Source organism: Quercus suber, unplaced genomic scaffold, assembly GCF_002906115.3.
Source record: "Quercus suber isolate HL8 unplaced genomic scaffold, Cork oak 2.0 scaffold_306, whole genome shotgun sequence".
In the NCBI taxonomy this organism is placed as follows: Eukaryota; Viridiplantae; Streptophyta; class Magnoliopsida; order Fagales; family Fagaceae; genus Quercus; species Quercus suber.
In genome coordinates, this window is record NW_027069762.1 from 376,554 (window position 1) to 399,554 (window position 23,001).

General features: G+C 35.0%; 2 protein-coding genes and 1 pseudogene across 3 annotated transcripts; all 3 read right to left on the reverse strand.

The window, feature by feature from the left end:
• Positions 1–700: 700 nt before the first annotated feature.
• Positions 701–3,795, reverse strand: LOC112027133 (G-type lectin S-receptor-like serine/threonine-protein kinase CES101; annotated as a pseudogene).
• A 6,345-nt stretch (positions 3,796–10,140) lies between these two features.
• LOC136071365 (G-type lectin S-receptor-like serine/threonine-protein kinase CES101) lies at positions 10,141–11,661 on the reverse strand. The gene is made up of 3 exons (XM_065782541.1): positions 11,611–11,661; positions 11,167–11,374; positions 10,141–11,084 (listed from the first exon to the last, which is right to left on the reverse strand). Exons 1-3 carry the CDS (start codon positions 11,659–11,661, stop codon positions 10,141–10,143), a joined length of 1,203 nt encoding a protein of 400 aa, XP_065638613.1.
• A 443-nt stretch (positions 11,662–12,104) lies between these two features.
• Positions 12,105–17,459, reverse strand: LOC112001975 (G-type lectin S-receptor-like serine/threonine-protein kinase At1g67520). Of its 2 annotated transcripts, none has more exons than XM_065782559.1 (9): positions 16,624–17,459; positions 15,608–16,325; positions 14,090–14,191; positions 13,835–13,936; positions 13,577–13,743; positions 13,286–13,496; positions 12,969–13,206; positions 12,715–12,865; positions 12,105–12,638 (listed from the first exon to the last, which is right to left on the reverse strand). In XM_065782559.1, the coding sequence occupies exons 1-9, from the start codon at positions 17,191–17,193 to the stop codon at positions 12,330–12,332; spliced, it is 2,568 nt and encodes an 855-aa protein (XP_065638631.1). In that variant the 5' UTR covers positions 17,194–17,459; the 3' UTR covers positions 12,105–12,329. The 2 variants fall into 2 exon arrangements, with proteins under 2 accessions (XP_065638631.1, XP_023889922.2); XM_024034154.2 differs by having other exon boundaries at positions 15,608–16,337; positions 16,624–17,458.
• Positions 17,460–23,001: the final 5,542 nt, after the last annotated feature.

Here is a 23,001-nt window from a genome sequence, read left to right on the forward strand (position 1 = left end):
TAACGTGTGTGTTTGTTTCTAAAAATAAAAATAAAAAGTTAATGTCATTTTTTGGATTTCCTCCGAATTTAAATTTAAAAGAAATTAATTGTTAATTTGTTTTTAAAATTTTTACACTTTGATAATAACTTTTTTATGGTTGCTTCATTTGTCACGTAATATAATTTTGTTAAGATTTAAATGGAGATGAGATTAAAGGATGACTATGAAATTGACTTGATTTGAAAGTTGAAAAAGCCAAATTGATACTTGATGGATCAAATTAAACTTTAACCAGTTAATGGAGGATCAAATTAGTAATTTAAATTCTTTTGAGATGAAAAACTCAAGAGTGTCTTCTTTGAGGCTTTGATAAAATATTGGATGTAATTTTTTTTTTTTTTTAATTATTGAACCTCTAAAGATCTTAAGAATGTTATATTTGTTGTTTATAAATTATTTTATGTTGATTGTAAAAACGATTTTGTGGCTCACCATCCTATCTTTAAATAGCAATATTAAGGATAAAACAGTGCTTGTAAAGTTCTTATACTTCGAAAAAAAAAAAAAGGCGAAAGAACAGGCATAATGTGCAACAATATTTCAGATGTGAATTTATGACTTGTATGTAATTCAATAGAGCTTTGCCAGTTAAGTATTAGCATTGTTCAAATCTCCAAATTTTAGGATTTAGACCTGTATCGTAAATTTGTAATAGAAATGAACCAAAGCAAAGACTAATTTGAAATTATAGCTTCAAACAAGTACACAAATACAGAACAAGAATCACTGGCCCTTCATCTGGCTTCAATTTCTGAAACTGATACCTTATTTATGGAAAAATTCTCCAAAATGGTTTTGGACAAACTCCTGTTGCGAAAAAATGCTGGTTGTTTTGGTGGAACTGGTGACACAGTTTCATTAGTAATCATGAAAACAACATCTGACATGGAAGGCCTATCTATTGGACTGTCTTGTACACACAGAAGACCTATGTGGATGCACCTCAAAACGTCATTTAATGGATAGGAATCACCTAATGCTGAATCTGCAATCTCTAAGCATTTTCCTTCTCTCCACAATTCCCATGCCTGAAAAAGAGAAAAAGAAGTTCATAGTTATATCTCGAATAGAAAATGAATTGGTCTCATAGACAGAGCAATCTGTGGACAAGGATCACATAAATAGGAACTTACATATCCTAATAGGTTAAGCGATTCTTCCCGATAACAGAAATTGTTATTCTTTTTGCCACTCACAATTTCTAGTAATAGTACTCCAAAGCTAAATACATCAGACTTCATTGAAAAGGTACCCTTAATAGCATACTCGGGAGACATATACCCATGAATAAAAGAGTTCAACAAAATTTTTAGTATATTAAAGTCCCATGCATATAAGAATGCACATGCATACTTGTTCACAACTCATTGATAGATTAACAAATTTACTTACTATGTTCCAACAATTCTCTTTGTGTTTGCTTCAGATTCATCTTGCCAAATATTCTTGCCATGCCAAAATTAGAAATCTTTGGGTTCATCTCAGCATCAAGTAAGATGTTACTTGCTTTTAAATCTCTATGTACTATTCTCAATCTAGAATATTTATGAAGGTAAAGAAGACCTTGAGCAATCCCTTCTATGATTTTGAAACGTTTTGTCCATCTAATTGATCCTTTTTCATAGGATCTACCACGAGCAATTTGTGGAAGTAAGTACAAGCATTTAATAATATGAAAACAAAAATTGTCACCAGTAAAAGAATTTTAAGAGTGAATTTGCTAACCAAAGAGCAAGAAATCCAAGCTTTTTTATGCATGTACTCATATATCAACATCTTCTCTTCTCTTTGGATGCAGCACCCAACAAGTCTGACGAGATTAGTGTGCTGCAGCTTGGCAATTAATATAAGTTCATTCTTAAATTCCACTACTCCTTGTCCAGATCTTTCTGAGAGTCTCTTTATTGCAACTTCTTGACCATTGGCTAATATTCCCTGAAAATAACTAACAAATTATCCCTAATATTTCAATTTATGAGTAATTCTTAAATCATTTTATTGTAAAAGGTCTCTGAAGTATACCTTATAAACAGGCCCAAAGCCACCTTCTCCTAACTTACTTGTAGTTGCAAAATTGTTTGTGGCTTCTGCTGTACTCTCAAAGCTGAAAAATTCTAATGCACTACTCTTCTTCTTGTCTTTTTCAAATAGTTTTCTCTTCCTAGATATGCTAGCATGACTTGTACTAGCTCCTAACTCACATTGTAAGATTTCTTGCTCTGCTTTCCTCTCGCCTATTAATCATATAGTAACACTTAAAAGTGACTATAATTAACTCATAACTAGTAATTTTCATACATTATTTTGATTTGTTCGGAGAGATTACCTTTCTGTTTGCATTTTCTTTGAATGAAATTGTATAAGAAGCATAAAACTAGTAGAACTACAATCCCAGTCACAGATGGGACAACCCATATCCACCACATAGCTGCAGAAACAAATAATAGTTACCACCATTCCTATGTGCAGAACATGTGCAAGTGTGTGTAATATGAGAAGCGTGCCAAAGCTATCATCATAGAGGTTTAAAGTCTAAATAATTAAATTATTGGTTAAAGGCTCACGTCTGAGGTAAATTTACCTTTTTCTTGCACAAGAAAATAGACATCCAGGCTGTAAGAATTGTTGCTTTCTTTGAAATTCACTCCTTTGCTCCAAATTGTACAGCTAGTCTCGTTGTAATCTGTGGCCGCATAAGCAATGCAAGAACAATTATTCAAGCACTTTGCCCGACAATCAAAGAGACTCATGTTGTAATTTCCATCAAACTTGAATCCTTCACCAGACATAACACCTTTTCTTTGCTCGAACTGATCATTAGGCTTCCTGCACGCTGGCAGTTGTTGCTTCACACAGCCGGGATAGGAACCATTGGAACAATCACCGGCACCAAATGGTGCCAACCCTCTCATCTCTAGTATTGCACCTGTGAAATCTATCATGTATCGTGATAATGTACGATTTTTATTCAGGTAATATGTAAAGTACTCCTCATTTTCATTTGAGAACCCTCTCATTGGACAACCGAGGCACAAATTCAAAATGTCCATTTTGCCAATTGCCGCTAATCCAATAGGTGTTCCCTTGCCACCAAATGACCAACATACTTTCATCATCCATGTTGAAACCAGCAGTAAGGGTAAAAGTACCTTTGGCTGGGTTGCTTTCACTTATCCACCAAGTTAGTGACCAAATATCTGTAGTTTTCATACTAATTCCTAGTTTCATGCCAGGCAGAAGCGTATCCGTAGGGCAGTCAAAACTTTGCCATAAAACCTGCCTTGTAGATCCATCTGAATTCTGCTCCCTCAATATAAAGTTACCTGATTCCAGTAGCATGGCACTAGCATTATTTGCTGCTTGAACAGAATTTGACACAATGACACTGCCTCCACTATGTGAAATGGTCAACCACCCAATTCATCAATCATAAGAATACCAGACTTGTCAGCAATTGGGTTGTCTCGGTTGGTAACCCAAACCACCTTCTTATTGGCAACTAACAACACTCCATCAGCTATGTTGAATGAAATTCCAACATACCTATTTCTTGAAGAACCTGGGCTAAAAAATTCCAACCTGAATGTTCCACCAGATGAGGCCAGGTGCTCCCCATCTCTAAGCTTTTGGCCTTGTACCAATATATCTGTCTCAGAATGTGTGTGTCTAATCAGAAAGAAATAAACCAAACTGAGCAAGATAGTCCTTCCTTTGCTAGCCATCAATGGACAATTTTGAGGCCAGAGATGATAAGGTAGTCCTACTCGTTAATTGTATATTGCTAGAAGCCAACCTGCTGGCTTTTTTGACCTGTTTTTCTTTTGGTTTTACCATTGACTTTATTATAGAATTTTGTGTGTGACAAATATTATGAAGTTTCGACTTTTTATGGGTTCTAGATAGCTCGAAACTTTTTAATGGTTCTAGTTAGCTAAACTAGTAAAATATCTGATAGTTGAATAAGAGATTTTGGATTCAATTTTCGTCTATACTAAAAATTGATTGATATTTTAATTTAATGATAAAGAACTATTGTGGACTTAAACCTAAAGCGGACATTACCTTCTAAGGGAGCTCACCCCTCCATGGATTCATTTAAGCAACATGCATAAAATTTATCTGGCAGGGGCTCTTAAAATAATACAAGGAAGAGAGAATAGAAAGTGTTGCTCAGAAAGACCAATAGAAACTATTTAGCATTTTCTTTTGAAATGGATGGAAAAAGTAGAATTACAAGTCACATCTGATGGTTTTAGGGTATGAAATTGGTTGTGTATCAACATTGCATTATTGGTATGATTACTTTATTAGTGGGCAATGAGCATCATTTTTTGTAAAGCATATGCTAACACTAAAACAACCCTTTAAATTTGGCTTTAGCTGTATAAATTAATTAATAACACTCAGAAGAAGATAATAAAATAAATTTAAACAACCGTATGCATATAGCCATATACAAAGACATATATACTCGATGATTCTTTGAAAAATGAAAAATACATTGGCATATGTTTGGTCCTAGCGGACACAAATGCTGGGTTGAGGCTAGTGTTGTCCAAAGACCCAGCCAACCCGACCCACCTCTGCCGCCGACCGAATTGACTTCTCCGGCGGTCAGTGATGGGTTTGTTCCTCCAAAACCTGAGTTTGGCGGGTCGTATGTCGGTTTTCCTTCTCTAGAATCTGATCAAATTGATCCGACCGACTCACAAGATTTTCGGTGATATTTAGTAGATCTGGCGAGATCTAGACCATTTTCATCAAGATCTCGGCAAGATTTCGCCGGATCTTGCCGAGATCTTGCCAAATATGGCCTAGATTAGGCCTGATCTAGAGAGACCTCAAAGATTTTGGTCGGTTTTTCTCCATTTTCATGCCAAATTTTCACAGTTTTCTAGATCTTCAACCCCGACCGACCCACCTGCTGCCTGTTGAAGTTCCAACCGGCCTGATTCGATCATCCTCTTGGTTGGCGACCGGTTGAGATTTCATCCACCTGATCTGGTCGGGTTAGATGCAAGTTGAGCACAAACCTGATCCGACCCGACCCGACCCATGGACAGACCTAGTTGAGGCTGATTACAATCCGTTGGCTATGTAACCATAGGAAATATTAACCATAGGATCCTATTGAAGAATAGAGATTTTCAACCTTTCAAACACATAAAATTGAAAATTTTTATTATTTTATTGAGAAAATGACTTGAGGAGTATATTTGTTTTCAAGATTGACTACTTTGTATGAAACTTTCAAATAAACAAAAAAGAAACATGAAAAAGAAAATCATTGTTCTCTATCAATGGAAGCCTGTAGATGGGAAAATTCAATTTAAGCCATCAAACTCTCACAATAAAAGTGAATAAACTACTTTTAAGTCTAGGGGTAGGTAAAGATTCTTCTCACTTGAGAAAAAGTGGGGAGGGGGAGGGGCCGCCATTGTTTACCGTTGACTTAGTGTGTGTTTGTTTTCCAATTTCTTGAGCCAAAACGCACTTTTTGAAACTGAAATTTTAAAATGAGTGTTTGGTAATGTATGCATAGTAGCATTTGGAAGAAAGTTACATTTTGAAATCCATAGGATTGCGCATTTCGTTGACCTTGGCCAACCCCAGCTTTTGCAAAAGCCACAGTTGCGTTTTAACATTACCATTGGAAAGCCACCATTTATTTCTCAAATTGCCTACTGTGTTTTCTTAAAAACTCAAATTTACCCTTTGATAAATCAAGATAGATTGCCATTTGTAGTCCTAGAACCCTTTGATAAATTAATTGCTACAAAGACCACAAAAAAATAGTGTCTGTCCCAGGTTCAATTCAATAACAAATTTCCAAATCCAAATACAAAAAAATCTATAACAAATTCCCAAATCAGCTAAGAAAAAAAAAAAAAAAAATGGCATATAGCGAAATCTTCCCTTATGTAGTATCTCTCTTTCGTTTGCTTTGCTCTGATCCAATCTTCAGTCAATGGCCGGTGACTACCTCTCTCTCTATCTCTTTTTGGTTTGCCGAGATCTCTCTATTTTTCATTTTGATCTTTCTCACTCTCTCCCCTTTGATGAAGTAATAGTTTAAAGGACGGTATGATGCCACGAAGTGTATCACAGATCCAGATTGTAGTTATTATATATTTTTGGCTAAATTTCACTAAACTACCTTGAGATTTGGGCTAATACCACTCAAGTCCACAACCTTTAAAAGTGACCAACTTGGTCCTTGAACACCATTTAGTCTCTAGACGCTGTTTAAACTCGTTAGTTGTTCTTAGTCTTTCCTCTCTCTTTCCACTTCTCTCTTATCTCTCTTCCCTCTCACAAACCCTTATCTTCTCTCTCAGACCTCTTTGGCTCTATCTTCTCTCTCTCACCCACGGCGGTTGGTGGCTAAAGACTCCCTCTCTCAACCTTTGGCCATGGCCGAACCCATGTTTTGCTATTAAGATCTTGCTCTCTCTCTCTCTCTCTCTCTCTCTCTCTCTCTCTCTCATCAGTGCCATGAAGACAGTTGGCTAAGGATTTTTGAGCTTCTCCTCACCACTGTTGTTGTTGTTCGTCATTGAAGGCTTCGATTAAGTGCTATTGACACTAGCTTTGGTGTTCCTCAGCAATGTAAGAAAAAGTTTGTATTTGTGCTTCTGTTTGGGTTTGAGTTTCTTTGCCAAATGTCAAATGTTTGGTAGAGACCCATGAGCTCCACCACTGCCACATGCGACAAATCACATCGGCAATGCCACCACTAGTGGTTGCATGTCTTTCTCCTCTTTCTTCATTGGTTTTGGTTTTGGTGAATTTAGGACTGAGTTTTCTTATAGTAATGAGGATTTGATGATTCTTTTATTTGGGGTTTAAATGTGGGTTTTGGGTATGATCATTTGTAAATCAGTAGGTATTTTCTGATTTAAGTTTTGTATCAAAATGGGTCTAATATGGTGTTTTGTGTGTGTGTGTGTGTGTGATTATGAATTTGTGTTTGTAATCTGAGATTTTTGGGGGTTTCAAGTTTTATATGGCTATGTGTGTATGTTTGTGTTCTATGATACGGTATAGCCATGTAGTGTGCTTATTAGAAAGTCAAAGATCTTAGCATGAGCTAGGCATTCAGTAAAGGAAGGAGAGAGAGAGAGAGAGAGAGAGAGAGAGAGAGAGAGAGAGAGAGAGAGGGGCTAAGAACAACTACTCTCTCTCTCTCTCTCTCTCTCTCTCTCTCTCTCTCTCTATATATATATATATATATTATAAATTTGTGGTTCACAACTTGCAATTTTTAATGTTCTACTATTTTATGTCTTTTTTTTTTTTTTGAGAAAATATTTAATGTCATATTTAAATTTAATAAGAGTAGTTTCCACTTTCCACTTTGATCGTTTGTTTATTTGAAAATGGTTTAAAATAATTAGTACTTTTTTTTTTCTTTTAGTAATTTAATGAAGGAAATCATTCACAATTCATGCATATCATTCCAATGCTAATTCTATTTGGGGATAATAATTAGTTTTTATTTTTTATTTTTTATTTTATAATATCATGTAGTACAATTTAAACTTGAATTATTGGTATGTATTTTATCATCTTTTTACAATATCATTTTGTGCTCCATGATGATGAAAAATTTTGAGATTTAATTAATATTGATAAGAAGTCATTAATAGTACTAACAAATAATTATGACACTAAACTATCATCATCATCATCATTATTATTATTGTTATTATTATTATTATTATTAAGTAGTTGATTTAAGTATGAAATAAACTCCCTTATATATACAATGTCTGTTTTGGTAATTTACAACTTAAACCACCACTTTTATAAGTGCTAGTTAAATACTCAACTTTTTCAAAAAACACTTTTTAACAGTTTTTACCGAACTTCAACTTTTTCAAAAAGCCCATTTTCATATTGCACTTATATATACTAGACTCATCACACACCTTTTGAGCGTACAATAATGCTCTTTTTTATTTTTTATTTTTTATTTTTTCGATTTAGTGTTATAATGCTTAAAAGTGATATATAAATAACCGTGTGTATTTTTTTTTTTTTTTTTAAAGAAGGAGGTAAGGTAGCTTGAAATAATGTTTAAAAATGAGATAGAGAATTGTAAAAAGTTGAAACCCAATGAGACATTTGAATTTATTGATTGAGATAAGAATTGTGATAAGTAAAAAAATTTAAGATTTGAACAAAAGGAAGATGATATACGTTAGTGTGGATGGATGAGGATAAGAATCCATAGAAATTTCGGGATAAGAATGAGTAGTTTTTATGTGAGGTAGTGGTTTTTTTTTTTTTTTTTTTTTTGGGAAAAATAATTTAGTATTTTTTTTGGATAAAGATAATTGTAGTATTTGAATAGAGAGAGAGAGAGAGAGAGAGAGAGAGAGAGAGAGAGAGAGAGAGAGAGAGAGAGAGAGAGAGAGGGAGATGAGTTCAAGTCACACCTGGTGTAACTTCACAAAAATTACACTTTTTATTAACCATAGATTGTAACAAGATCTAACGATGAGAAAGAAACCACTTGACTATGTAATTAATGTTCTAAAATTTAATGCCAACCACATCAATTTATTTTTTGCTTTCCAAAATTACTCACATTCTATCTCTTCTCACCAAAAAGTCCTATCATTTGTTTTTCTCTCTAAAGTAGGGGCATTAAATGGATGGGTTTGGGGTGAGCATAATTGGGTTGAGTTTATAAAACTTATTTACCCATTAAAACCCATTTAACTAATTGCTTCTAACCCAAACCCAACCCAGCCCAATTATTATGGGTAAATCCCAATTCACTCAATTACCCAATTATCAAAATTACCAAAATGCCCATAAAGTGAAAATGACCAAAGTATTCAAAAATGACCAAAATACCTTAAAACCTAAGAATTATCAAAGTACCCCCAAGACCTAAAAAATGACCAACTAAAAAATAACCAAAATGCCCTCAAAACCTAAAAATGACCAAAATACCCTCGAAACCTAAAACATGACCAAATACCCCAAATCTTAAAATGACAAAGTTTAGCTACAAAATCGATTGTAGCCTTAGGCTACAAACTCACTTAATATCTTTTTATTGGAAGTAAATTTTGACAAATCCACCATTGGATTGAATCTTCTTCTTATATCCTCCATGTTTGTAAAATTTCAAGAAAATTAAAGATCAATAGCTACGTCATCAATAAATTTTTAAATTGCAAGTTTTTGTAATTTAAAATTATGCATAAAATATAAGATTATAGATTATATAGTAAATGATATCCGATTGACACAAAAATTGACATGTGCATTAAGAGCGTAAAGAACATGTAATTCAACGGTTAGATTTTCAAAATATGCAGTAATATCTATTTTATTAAGTGAGTTTGTAGCCTAAGGCTACAACCAATTTTGTAGCTAAACTTTGTCCATCTTAAAATTACCAAAATATCCCCAAAACCTAAAAAATGACCAAAATTCCCTCGAAACCCAACAAATGACTAAAATACCCCAAAAACCATAAAATTACCAAAATACCCCCAAGACCTAAAAAATGAACAGAATACCCTCGAAATCTTAAAATAACTAAAATAACCCCGAAACTTAAAAAATGACCAAAATACCCCTGAAACCCAAAAAATGACCAAAATATCCCCGAAACCCAACAAAAATGACCAAAATACCCCAAAACCTAAAAAATGACCAAAATAACCCCGAAACCTAAAAAATGACCAAAATACCCCCGAAACCTTAAAATTACCAAAATACCCTCAAAATCTAAAAATGACCAAAATATCCTCGAAATCCAAAAAATGACCAAAATACCCTTGAAACCTTAAAATTACCAAAAGACCCCCCAAAACTTGAAAATTACCAAAATACCACTCAAAACCCAATAAAATGACCAAAATACCCCCTGAAACCAAAAAAAGAAAAAACCCAAAATACCCCCCGATACCTAAAAAATGACCGAGCTAGTTATAAATTTGTAATGGAATATTTACATTTCTCTTATTTTATTTATTTTGTTATATTTTTAGTTGTCTGGGTAGATGGAGTAGGTATCTGGAAACTGAAAAAAGCAACTAGTCAAATTTAGTAAATTGAATGGTTGACAAGTGGCAATTAGTAGTGCAAGTGTATGGTGGCAGACAATAGGAACCTAAAAATTACGTCTGAGGTAAATTTACCTTTTTCTTGCACAAGAAAATAGACATCCAGGCTGTAAGAATTGTTGCTTTCTTTGAAATTCACTCCTTTGCTCCAAATTGTACAGCTAGTATCGTCGTAATCTGTGGCCGCATAAGCAATGCAAGAACAATTATCCAAGCACTTTGCCCGACAATCGGAAAGACTCATGTTGTAATTTCCATCAAACTTGAATCCTTCACCAGACATTACACCTTTTCTTTGCTTGAACTGATCATTAGGCTTCCTGCACGCTGGCAGTTGTTGCTTCATACAGCCGGGGTAGGAACCATAGGAACAAGCACTGGCACTGAATGGTGCGAGCCCTGTCATCTCTAGTATTGCACCTGTGAAATCTATCATGTATCGTGATAACGTACGAATTTTATTCAGGTAATATGTAAAGTACTTCTCATTTTCATTTGAGATGTAACTAAAACTGATGTCCCTCTCATTGGACAACCGAGGCACAAATTCAAAATGTCCATTTTGCCAATTGCCGCTAATCCAATAGGTGTTCCCTTGCCACCAAATGACCACATTGGACAACCGAGGCACAAATTCAAAATGTCCATTTTGCCAATTGCCGCTAATCCAATAGGTGTTCCCTTGCCACCAAATGACCAACATACTTTCATCATCCATGTTGAAACCAGCAGTAAGGGTAAAAGTACCTTTGGCTGGGTTGTTTTCACTTATCCACCAAGTTAGTGACCAAATATCTGTAGTTTTCATACTAATTCCTAGTTTCATGCCAGGCAGAAGCGTATCCGTAGGGTAGTCAAAACTTTGCCATAAAACCTGCCTCGTAGATCCATCTGAATTCTGCTCCCTCAATATAAAGTTACCTGATTCCAGTAGCATGGCACTAGCACTATTTGCTGCTTGAACAAAATTTGACACAATGAGACTGCCTCCACTGTGAAATGGTCAACCTACCCAATTCATCAATCATAAGAATACCAGACTTGTCAGCAATTGGGTTGTCTCGGTTGGTAACCCAAACCACCTTCTTATTGGCAACTAACAACACTCCATCAGCTATGTTGAATGAAATTCCAACATACCTATTTCTTGAAGAACCTGGGCTAAAAAATTCCAACCTGAATGTTCCACCAGATGAGGCCAGGTGCTCCCCATCTCTAAAGCTTTTGGCCTCGTACCAATATTTCTGTTTCAGAATGTGTGTCTAATCAGTGAGAAATAAATCAAACTGAGCAAGATAGTCCTTCCTTTGCTAGTCATCAACGGACAATTTTGAGACGAGAGATGATAAGGTAGTCCTACTCGTTAATTGTATATTGCTAGAAGCCAACCTGCTGGCTTTTTTGACTTGTTTTTCTTTTGGTTTTATTATTGACTTTATTATAGACTTTTTGTGCGTGGCAAATATAACGAAGTTTCAACTTGTTTATCACGTATGTCAAAGAAAACTCCTGTCTTTTTTCCCACATTCATTGTTAGAAAATTCTGCACTGTTCCTGTGTGTCGCACGTGGGACTTTTTTGGTGGAGTTTGTATTGTACTTTTCATCTTGTTTGTGTATTTATTGACTAATAAAAGAAATTTTGATCATGTGAAACTCTCTTACCACTGACCTTACCTAACTGATATTCATAAGTTTTATCTGGCAAGTGCTTTAAAAATAAACAAGAAAGAGATAATAAAAAGATGTAGCGGTAGTGCTTAAAAAGATCAAAAGCAAACATTTAGCACTTTTTTGTGTGATTGAAGGAAAAACTCAAATTACAAGTCAAATCTGATGGCTCTAGCCGTATGCAATTGGTTGTTCTGTTTTAACATTCAATTATTGGTATTATTAATTTGCTTAGAGAGCATCATATTTCTTTTGTAAACCATATGCCAACATTAAAACTCTTTGACTTGGGGTGTTGGGTGTGTAAATTAATAACACTCAAGACGAAGATAATCAAATAAATTTTAAACTATAGTACGCATAAAACCATATACATAGACATATACTCTGTGATTCTCTCGAAAATGAAAATGTGACACACATGACATAACCATCTTGTTAAAATGGGATATAACTGTTGCTCTTTATAGTAAAAATTTGCTTTGCTGCAGTGTAGGTTGAAACTTGAAATTGATAGACTCAGGTTCCTTCACCTTGCTACCATCTCTGAAATTGATACCCTATTTGATGAACAATTTTCTGGTCTGCATTCAACAATTCCTGCCTCTGGCATATTCGTCCCAAGAAAAAACGCTGGTTGTTTTGGTGCAGGTAGCTTATTAGCTTCATTATAGATCATAAATATCACATCCAACATGGCAGGTCTATCAATTGGGCTTTCTTGAACACACAAGAGGCCAACATGAATGCACCTCAAAACTTGATCAGTGTGATTTAAATCACCAAAAGTTGGATCAATTAACTCCAAGCCTCTACCTTCTCCCCACAACTCCCATGCCTGAAACAATTCCAAGACTTGTATGAATGATAAGATGTTTATAGACAAAATAAGCTTTGTTTCATTAGGAACTTACATATCCAATAAGATTAAGTGGCCGTTCAGAATGGTAACTACTATAATTCTTCTGACCGCTCACAATCTCCAACAATAAGACTCCAAAGCTAAAGACGTCTGACTTTGTTGAGAAAACTCCCTCCATCACATACTCTGGAGACATATAACCACTGAACAATTGAACAAACTTTGTCAATCAATGATGGATTAAACACATGCATATAAGCACATTCATATCCATGCACTTAGTTGTTAAATGATTTAATCACTCACTATGTCCCGACAACCCTGTTTGTATTTACTTCAGAATCATTTGGCCCAAATATTCTAGCCATACCGAAATCTGATATCTTTGGATTCATCTCATTATCAAGTAAAATGTTACTGGCCTTCAGATCTCTATGAATTATTCTCAATCTTGAGTAGTTATGAAGGTATAGAAGCCCTTGAATGATCCCTTGAATGATGTTGAAGCGTTTCTTCCAATCTAGAATATTCTTTTTCACAGGATCTGTAGTAGTACATATGTGTGAACAATTGACAAAAATCAAAAGAAAGATAATTTAACTAAATTGTCAAAATTTGCTAACCGAAGAGGAAAAAATCAAGGCTTTTGTTAGGCATGTATTCATAGATAAGCATCCTCTCCTCTTTATGAATGCAACATCCAACAATCCTAACAAGATTAGTGTGCTGCAGTTTGGCAATTAGTATAGCTTCATTCTTGAACTCCAAAAATCCTTGTCCAGAGTTTCTTGAGAGCCTTTTTATTGCAACCTCTTGACCATCAGGCAGTTGTCCCTAAATAGGAACTAATTAGTCCTAATCTAACAACTTATGTTTGATTTTTCCATCATTTTATCAAAAGTCATGAAGTATACCTTATAAACAGATCCGAAACCACCTTCTCCAAGCTTACTTGTAGATGTAAAATTGTTTGTGGCTGCTGCTATGCTTTCAAAGCTGAAAAATTGTAACTCATGGCTCTTCTTACCATCTCTTCTTCCTAGCTCATGTAATAATATATCTTTCTCTCTGTTTTTTTCCCCTATTAATTCAGTCAAGACAAGCTAAGAGATGACTCATTAATTTAATAATTATTTAGATGTATATAATTCAAATTATCGCTGAGGCATTACCGAAAGATCTAAGTTTTTCTTGTGTCATATAGTATATGGATCTGAACATGAGTACAATGAGACCACCTAATGTTTTAATGGTGATCCATATTCGTGGTTTAGCTGCATTAAAAATGGAAAAAGATAAAAAATTATACATTTAGAATCGCCAAAAACAGAAAATTAAGAAAGAAGTTAATACAGAACGATATATAAAGATAGAAACTAAAAATATCACATTCAAACCAAATTAAGTCATTATGAATAAGAAAATACCTGTTGCCCGAAATTTTATCCATACAAAATAGTATAACAATGCCAGTATGAATAGTCCTCCTATTATTGCAGTGATGATACACAGGAATAATACTTGCAATCCTGCAGCATGAACAGAGAAAAGTAGAGCTTTTATTGATTATGCTCAATGCTTACATTAACTCAGATAAGAAAGGGGTATGTGTGGGACTTACAAAATCTACAACAAAATTAAATATCAACTTCAAAGCCAAATTAAGTCAAATGAAATCCTTGTTTTGAATTTAAATTAGTAAATCAGAACATAACTATGGCAAATTAAATTTGATGGAGAGTTAAACTAGTGGCTCTGTCCATTGTGCAAGCAAGATAAATGGAAATGGTTGAATGTATCACACTCACTTTATTAAATAACTCAATTTAGTCTCCTACATGAACACATCTCATTAGCCTCAGCCAATTTCGTGGAACTTATATCAGAGTGTGTCATCATAGAAAGTATCTATTTGAAGATGTACAAATTCGGAGTAATAATTGAACTTTTGAGTTAACCGACTGCTTTTACTGTGAACTGCAATTCAAGAACGAGAATGTGTAAAAGCCTCTTCTACCAACTAGTAGCTCATTGAATCTATCAACTATATTGGCTAGGAACCCTATCTTGACACTAGGCAGCATTGCATGTGTATGAAAAGAAAAAAAATATAGATGTTACCAAGTAACGAATCTAAAATGTACAGAGAGGCATATAATAATGATTCTTCTGAACATTTTTACAGTAAATCAAGGCGAGGTTGTTTATGAGGAAGACCAAAATAGTTTGCATATCTAATTAAGAAATGTGTGACAGACCAATCACTCAGACAAGTGTTATACATAATGTAATGTGGAGCACAATTAAATAAAGATGCTTCTAGGCTGAAGATATCAGTGAATACTTTTTGAGTACATTTCAAATTATCTTTTGGCAGGCCTTAGCTAGAGAAATCATGCTTACCCATGGCAGAGAAATGACTTTTGACACACTTTCACAAATCTGACACAAGTCCTACCTCCCAGCCCCTTGGCAACATGTACTAAAAACTGTTAAGGCAACTGGTCAAGACATAAATTTCCTTATAATAGATTTCATCAATTTCTATGCTCTCAATAATTAGATAAAAGATTACAATTTACAGTTTAATAGAATTTCATTTATAAATTAATTATGCAAAAATTCAATTAAAATTTATTAATCTATAATTGAACTAAACTTTATTGTAACTTCAAGTAGGATCCAAAAACTGAACAAAATATTGTCATAAAATGAGAGTTTAGATAAGTATAAAATTTATCAATATGACTTGATGTTTTAAAATTCATAATATTTAATAAGAGCAAAGGCCCTAACATAACTTTTATCTTTTGAGAATAATATATCTAATGCATCAAATCTGTATTCGTTAAGTAAGCTTACCTTATAAGCTTTTATACTTCTATCATTTTACTTGTTAACTATCTTTTTCCCCTTTATAAGCTTTGACAATGATGCAGACTTACCTTTGGATTCAAAATCAAAAGGTGATTGGCGGAAGTATATATATCGGTAATCATCTGAATTTTTCTTCACGAAATTTTGCCAGTAATGGCTCCAAATCTCGCAGCCAGTCTCATCATCATTTGTTGAAGCATACGCATTACATGAACAATAATTCATGCACATGGCCTTACAGTCATTTAAAGTAAGTTTATCCCCTTCGTTGAACTTGAATCCACTCTGCGACATGATGCCTTTTCCAGCTGTGAACCCTTTGCCCGCAAAACACTCTTCATACTTTCGCCCAAAGCACCCATCACGGAAGGATGGTTGTTCGCATTTGAGAAATATTTTTAGTGCTTCATTCGTAGTCATACCCCATAGTGCACCCGATGTATCTAATGACAACCTTTGGAATGAGATGACATCTTTATATACAAAATACTTGAAGTACTTTTCTTTCTCTTCTGATTGGTAGCTAAAATGGTAGTACACATCATTTGATAACACATGTGGCAAGTTGAAACTAGAATTTTGCCAAAGGCCGCTAACCCAGTAGATTTCTCCTTGCCACCAGATGATCAATTGGTTTGTATTGTTGGGGTCCATCCCAAGTTTGAAAGAGCCTGCGGCAGGATCTCCCTCGCTTGACCATGATGTTAGAGACCAACGATGCCCAGTTTTTGTATTAATTCCAATTTTCATCCCTGGCAGAAGTGTATCAGTTGGATAGTCAAAGCTCTGCCACAAAACCTGTGTAAGAAAATAATGCACGGATGGATGAACATATATAGTACCAAAAATTACCAGCTTGAACTTAACAAAAAGGACTAGTAAATTCAGCTGCTTACAATTCAAAGCTGACGATAACAAAGAGAATAAAAATAAACATGAAAACATGCTTATGATAAGGCTAGGTGGGAAGGTCCTCAATTAAAAATTGAAGAAAGCAAAGTTTCCTAACTGCCATGGAGCTCTTGTAAAACCTAATTGTTTAAGAAATTTGAATAAATTGACAAAACATGCTATTACCAACAACCTGCTTTATAGATCCATCTGAATTCAGCTCGTGTACGACAAAATTGCCCGAATCTAGCAGAGTAGCACTTGCGTTGTTCTCTAATGGAGCCGAAAAGAGTACAATTTCCACTCCACCATCGTGTAAGATTTTCAAGTGGCCATCACTACCGATTGTGAGAATTCCAGAATTGTCCAAGACTGGGTTGTTTCGATTTGCGACCCACACTGGCTTCTCAGCTGCTCTCGAGGACCCAAGATTATCTTGTTCATCCCATATGCCTCTTGTGGAGGGGTTCCTTCCATTATCTGCAGCCCACAACGGCTTCCAATCTGTGGCGGCATTTTTTACATTCGCATGTTTATGCCATATTCCCACATAACGTTTTCTTCCACTACCACTAAAGAATCCTAACTTGTAGTTTCCTGAAGCTGAAGCCAAATACTGACCATCTTTGAGCTGTTGGCCTTGTACTAATGTATTACTTTCGGAATAGGCAGTCTCTATGAACCGTGTGAAATAGTAAATAAAGAGAAGATTTACTACTATGTTAGCCATTGGAGGACAGGGCAGAGGAAGCAATGTTGTCATAAATCACATATCAAAGGAAAAAAAGTTCCATCTATCTTGAAACCTTACATTCCTTTGCTGTGTTGAGCACATAAACTGTGCTGAGTATTGATTCTTCAGTCAGGTGGCTGTGGATTTTGTCAAGCTTGATAAAATCAGTTTGGTCTGGTTAATATTCTGGAGATATTTGACCTGGGAAACTATTGGAAATACTTATCTATGAAAACGAAACGCAACTGGCATCCCAAGGTCCATGGTCAACAATCCACTTTTTCACTCCCTTCAAATAAATAATTTGTTTGAAATTTTCAAATAAAGTACATAAAATAGAATTTTTTTTTTAAAGTCTTTGTTATCTATCAATGGAAGCCTGTAAATGGGCAGACTCAATTTATAAAATCAATCAAATGCTTTCAATGGTAGTAGTAGGTACAGATTTTTCTTGTTTGAAGCAAAAAAGGGCAGGGTGCGGCTTGGTTTCAGTGGCAGTTGCCATTGAACCCATTGGATTGCGGACAAAAAAGGCTGGCATTGTTTACAATTGACAAATACCGCTTATTTTGCTAAAACTGAAAAGTTATTATTGAAAGTATGGTAGATAAATGTAAAAATTAGTTAAAATAATATAATGAGGCTTATGAATAGTATCAAAAAGTGCAGTAGGACCATGAATAGTAACAAAAAAAAGTTGAATGGTGAAATAATTTTAATTTATAATTCCTTCCTTAGCGTGCGTTTGCTAACAGATGTTTATGCGTTTTGCATTTTTTTTTGTTAGTCCCACGACATTGTTCATGGACAAGCCAACTTTAGTAAAACGCAGCAATAGTGTTTTGCATTTAAAAATTATTTTACTACAGTGTTTTTAGTAATAAGTTTTCAGTTTTCAGCAAAATAAGCAGTATCCAAATAGACCCTAATGTCTCTCTTACGTTTTGGCATGGATGAAATTGCCAAATTATTTTATTATTCAGTTTATTTTTGTTACTATTTATGGACCCTACTATACTTTTTGGTATTATTCATAAGTCTCACTGTACTATTTTATCTAACTTTTACCTTTATTTATAGTATTTTCAGCAAAAAATTTTCAGTTTCAGTAAAATAAACAAATCCCAAACAGACCATTAAACAAATGCGAGGTTTGTTGGGTTTTATCAATTTCCCCTCTTTTAAAATTGATATCTAATTGCTTCTATAGGTGCAACTTCCCGTGCAAGTGATGTAGCTATATGACGCACCTAGGATGCACCTAAGCCTAGCTTGGAGTTAGCATTATGCGTCCAGTTCTATTGTTTACCCCAAGTTTCAATCCTGGTAGAAGTGTGTCAGTGGTGTTGTCAAAGCTTTGCCTCATATCCCACTTTGTAGATCCATCTGAATTCATAATTTGGTGCGGCCTGAAATTGCCAGTATGCAGTAGAATAGCACTGGTATTACTTGCTCCTTGAACCGAACATAGTACTATAGACTGATCCCCACTGTATGAAATTTTCAAATTCCCATAATCATCAATAGTAAGAACACTAGATTTGTCAGCTATTGGGGTTCTTCGATTGGCATCCGATGATGGCTTCTTGTTGTTTCTGTTGTACCATATCCCTAAGTAAGCTTTACCTGAAAGTTCGAAGAATCCCAATCTAAAATTTTCATTAGCTGAAGCTAGTTCATCCCCATCTTTTAGCTCTTTTCCTTGGACAAAATTTTCAGCTGGCTGAGAATAAGATGGCCCTGGCAAAAGTAGAAAATAGGAAAAAATGAGGAAAACAATTCGTGCTTTGCTAGCCATTATCAAACAGTTTTTGATCTGGTATGGAAGGGGATAGAATTTTAGAATGGTACATTTCATGCTCAATTGGCGTAGGCATCGGGAGAAGTGCTGCCTAACTAATTTGTGATTAATGATTAGCCCAACAACTAAGAAATGGGTAGGTTTGTGTTCATTGACTACAAACTTTGAGACTGGTAGGTCAGTGTCCTCGTTGGAATTTAGCATATGAACACAATTTATATATAAAAATTTAGTTACGTTGTAGAATTGATGTGTGTAGTGTTCCTAAAATTACGGATATTCTACCAATCTTCTTGTATGCCTGCACTATTTTATAAACATTATTGGACTATCATGAAATATTTTATGAAAGTCATTGGTCTACCATTGAATCTGAAGTGATTAATATAGCAACTTCATTTTATTTTTCCAAATGGTTATATGCTTAAATAAATGAATCATAAAATTATGGTTTTGATCCCTAATAAGTCAAATGCAGCTTAAAATTTTTTATCATTACCGAGGCCTGTACAAAGTTGATTACAAAATCATTTAAGAAAATTATAGCTAATAGGCTGAAACAAATTCATCCTAAACTTATTTCCCCATGACAAGCAGGATTTGTTCATGGCATGAGTATACAAGAAAATAGCATTATTGTCCAAGAACTCATTCACTCAATGAAACAAAAAAGGGTAAGGGGGCTAGATTGCTTCAAAATTAATATGAAGAAAGAATTTGATAAAATGGAATGGAGCTTCCAGGTGATATTTTAAAATTTTTGGTTTTTCTGCTAAATAAATTGGTTGGATAAACCAGTACATCAGTATTACTATTACCACTTTCACTATCCTTCTTAATGGTGGTGCTTAAGCTTAAGGCTTTTTTCTATTTAATAAGTTGGTTGGATAAACCAGTACATCAGTATTACCGCTTTCACTATCCTTCTTAATAGTCAGGCTCGATGAACTTATAATAGGCAGTAAATAAAAAGAATATTTCTTCCTATGCTAGCGATGGAGGACAGGACAGAGAAAGCTATGTTGTATCAAAACACATATCAGAGGAAAAGGAATGCCATCAAGCTTGTAACCTTAGAATCCTTTGCTTGGTTTTTCCTAGAGGAGCAGATAAATTGTGCTGAAATTTGATTCTTCAGTCAGCTGGCTGTGGGTGTTGTCAAGCTTAATAAAATTGTGTTGAATTTTGATTCTTTCGTAAGAGGAAGAAAAAAAGATAAGAATAAAACTTGATTAAGTCAGCTGGCTGTGGTTCAAATTGTGGGCATGTCACTTGAAAATAAATTGTGCTAGGATATACTTAAGGCTTATCTATGAAATGCACCTGGCTCCCGAAGTCAATGTCAATGTACTCCCTTGAAAGAAATAATTTGCTTGAAACTTTCAAATAAAGGTTTTTTTTCCCCCAAAAAACTATGTTATCTATCAATGGAAGCCTGTTAATCAATCGCTCACTATAAAAAAAATCAATCAAATGCTTTGAAGTCTAGTGGTAAGTAAGGATCTTCCTCACTGGAAACAATGGGCAACCAAAAAATAAAAACCGCCGGCTTTGTTTACAATTGACCAAGGCACGTAGACTTTGTTGGGTTTATGAATTTTCCGTCATTCAAAAAAGATATCCAACTGCTTCCATAGGTGCAAATGATGTAGCTATAGCTCAGATGACACCTTTCCATACATAATAAAATTAAAGGCACAGGCTGTTGGAGTATGTGTGTTTCAAACACTTAACCTTTGCTCTGTGTCCCACATTGGTTAGGAATAAATCTTGTTATAAGTTTATAAACATTTACATATCTTGAGTGGTAAATTGGAATACATTGGGTTAGTTGTTGGTTTAGGCTTGGGTGTGTTATATTTTCTTGGGCCTCATTTTTTCCCTTTCTTGCTTTTGGCCCAAATTTGATTTGATATATCTGTTGGTGGGTATCTGAGCAGCCCGTTGGGCATCAAATCTGCACTCTAACCGTTAGAGGTCTAGTCCATTTAGCCAGCCCACTAGTCTTCCTTTAGTTGATATATAAAACTCTTGTTTTCACTTCTTTCTATTTAGTTTTCCTAGCCTCTTGCTGCCGCCACTCTCCCTTTGTTCAGCTCTAAATTTTTTGCTCATCTCCACAAAATTTCAACTTCTAAGTTTTTAGTTTTAAGGAAAGGCAATTAATTTTCTGCTCATCTCCAAAAAATTTCAGCTTCTAAGTTTTTAGTTTTAAGGAAAGGCAATTAAGGTTGTTCCTAGTTCTTCTTGCTTGAGTGTGTGATCAACTCGAAGAAATCACTATAGTCTAATCTTGGGGGGTTGTTCGGCCAAGAGAGTCATTCACACCGAGTTCTACTCCGAGTGGCATGAATCAACCTTTAAGGATAACACATTTTACGTGATTCTATAGTTTGTGAGATCTTTCTAACTCTATCTATTTATTTTTGTCATTGCTAACTTTTTAGGGTTTGTATTGTTGAATCAAAACTTGTTTATTTAGCCATATTTTCCAACAATCTTAAAGGTTGATATTTGTGTTTTAAAAATGAAGAAACAAGTTGTTGATTCTCTTAAGGTTCAAAAATTACAAAGTTTGAGGCTTTTGATGGAAATAATTTCAAACGTTGGAAAGAAAGGGGTTTGCCCATCTTGGAATTTACCGAAATTGACCGGGTTCTTTATGAGACTAAACCCAAAGATGATCCTAAAAATATAGCAGAGTGAGAAAAAACAAATAAATTGTGTGTTCATACTATTAAGTGTGGTTTATTTAACAAGTTGTTTGATAATTATTGTCATTTTACTTGTGCTAAAGATTTATGGGATGAACTTAATGATCATTTTGGGTTTGGGGATGAGGGTGCTAAAAAGTTTGCTATGGCTAAATTTATGTCTTTTCAAATGGTTGAGGAAAAAAATGCTTCTAGCTAAATTGAAGATTTTCAAAAATTAGTATCTGTAAGGGCCTTTTTTGTGTTATGTGTTGAGCTGGGCTGCTTCTTGCTGTAATGGGCCTGAATGTTTCTGAGTAAAGGAGTTGAGACCAGTCTAACTGTAACTCAACTTGGGCCGGCTTGTGCACAAACAATGCCTCATCTGCCAAGAGTGTGCTTATGGCAATCAGAGTTGTTTCAAATAAGTTACAGCAGGCAGATATAATAAAAACAGAAAAAAAGGATACAGTGACCTTTTCTTGATTGAAAAATGACCAAGTAATCTCTATTTTATGCCAATCACAGTAATAGCAATGGCAGTTATAACAATGGCTTTTACAAAAGAAATAAAGGATTAAGTAATAATAGGAGTTAATCGAAAATAAATGTCAAGTCAAGTTTGGGTCCGTAGGGGCAAAGACCAAGGAGGAAGAACGCCTCCTCTCAATGCAACTAATCTCCTAGGAAAAAAAGATCTTACCGTAGGGATTAATGACTTTGAGGGAACCGGACCTAAATGGTTGGTGCCCAAAGGAATCTCTTTTGTTTACTTATCTCAAAGAGAGTAGGATTTCGAGGGGGAGTGAAGGAAATCGACCTACTGGTGCATGCCCATTATATTATCTCCCTCTGTTTTCTGTTTTCCTTCTTATCTTTTTTTTTCCTTTGTTTTTCTTTTGTTTTCTTTTTTACTTTATAATACCTCTATTTTTTGATCCCTGTTTCAGGGCACGGCAGGGGTCTTCTTATAGGGCCTATCGTGACCAGATTTTACCACTTTGTCTCTTAACCACCTTTGTCTGGTCTGGGCGTACTTTCTGACCACCAAAGGGTTCGTCTGTGTACCACTTACCTTCGCCAGGGAGGCAGGTTTGTTTCGTTTTGTTAATGTGCCGTGGCATTCTTTCCTGCCACGGTGTAAATGCTTTTTCTCTCTCTCCTTCCCTCATGGCATGCCCCTAACGGTTCCCCCCCTCAACCTTGCCTCTTTTGGATGGTCTATCATCCCAGTAGGACATACCTCCCAAAAGGGCTTGGGCAGGAGCCGCAGAATAGGTCTTTTTCCCTCTCCCCACCACCAAACCATACCCCCCTTTACCTCTGACCTCTGACCCATGACCC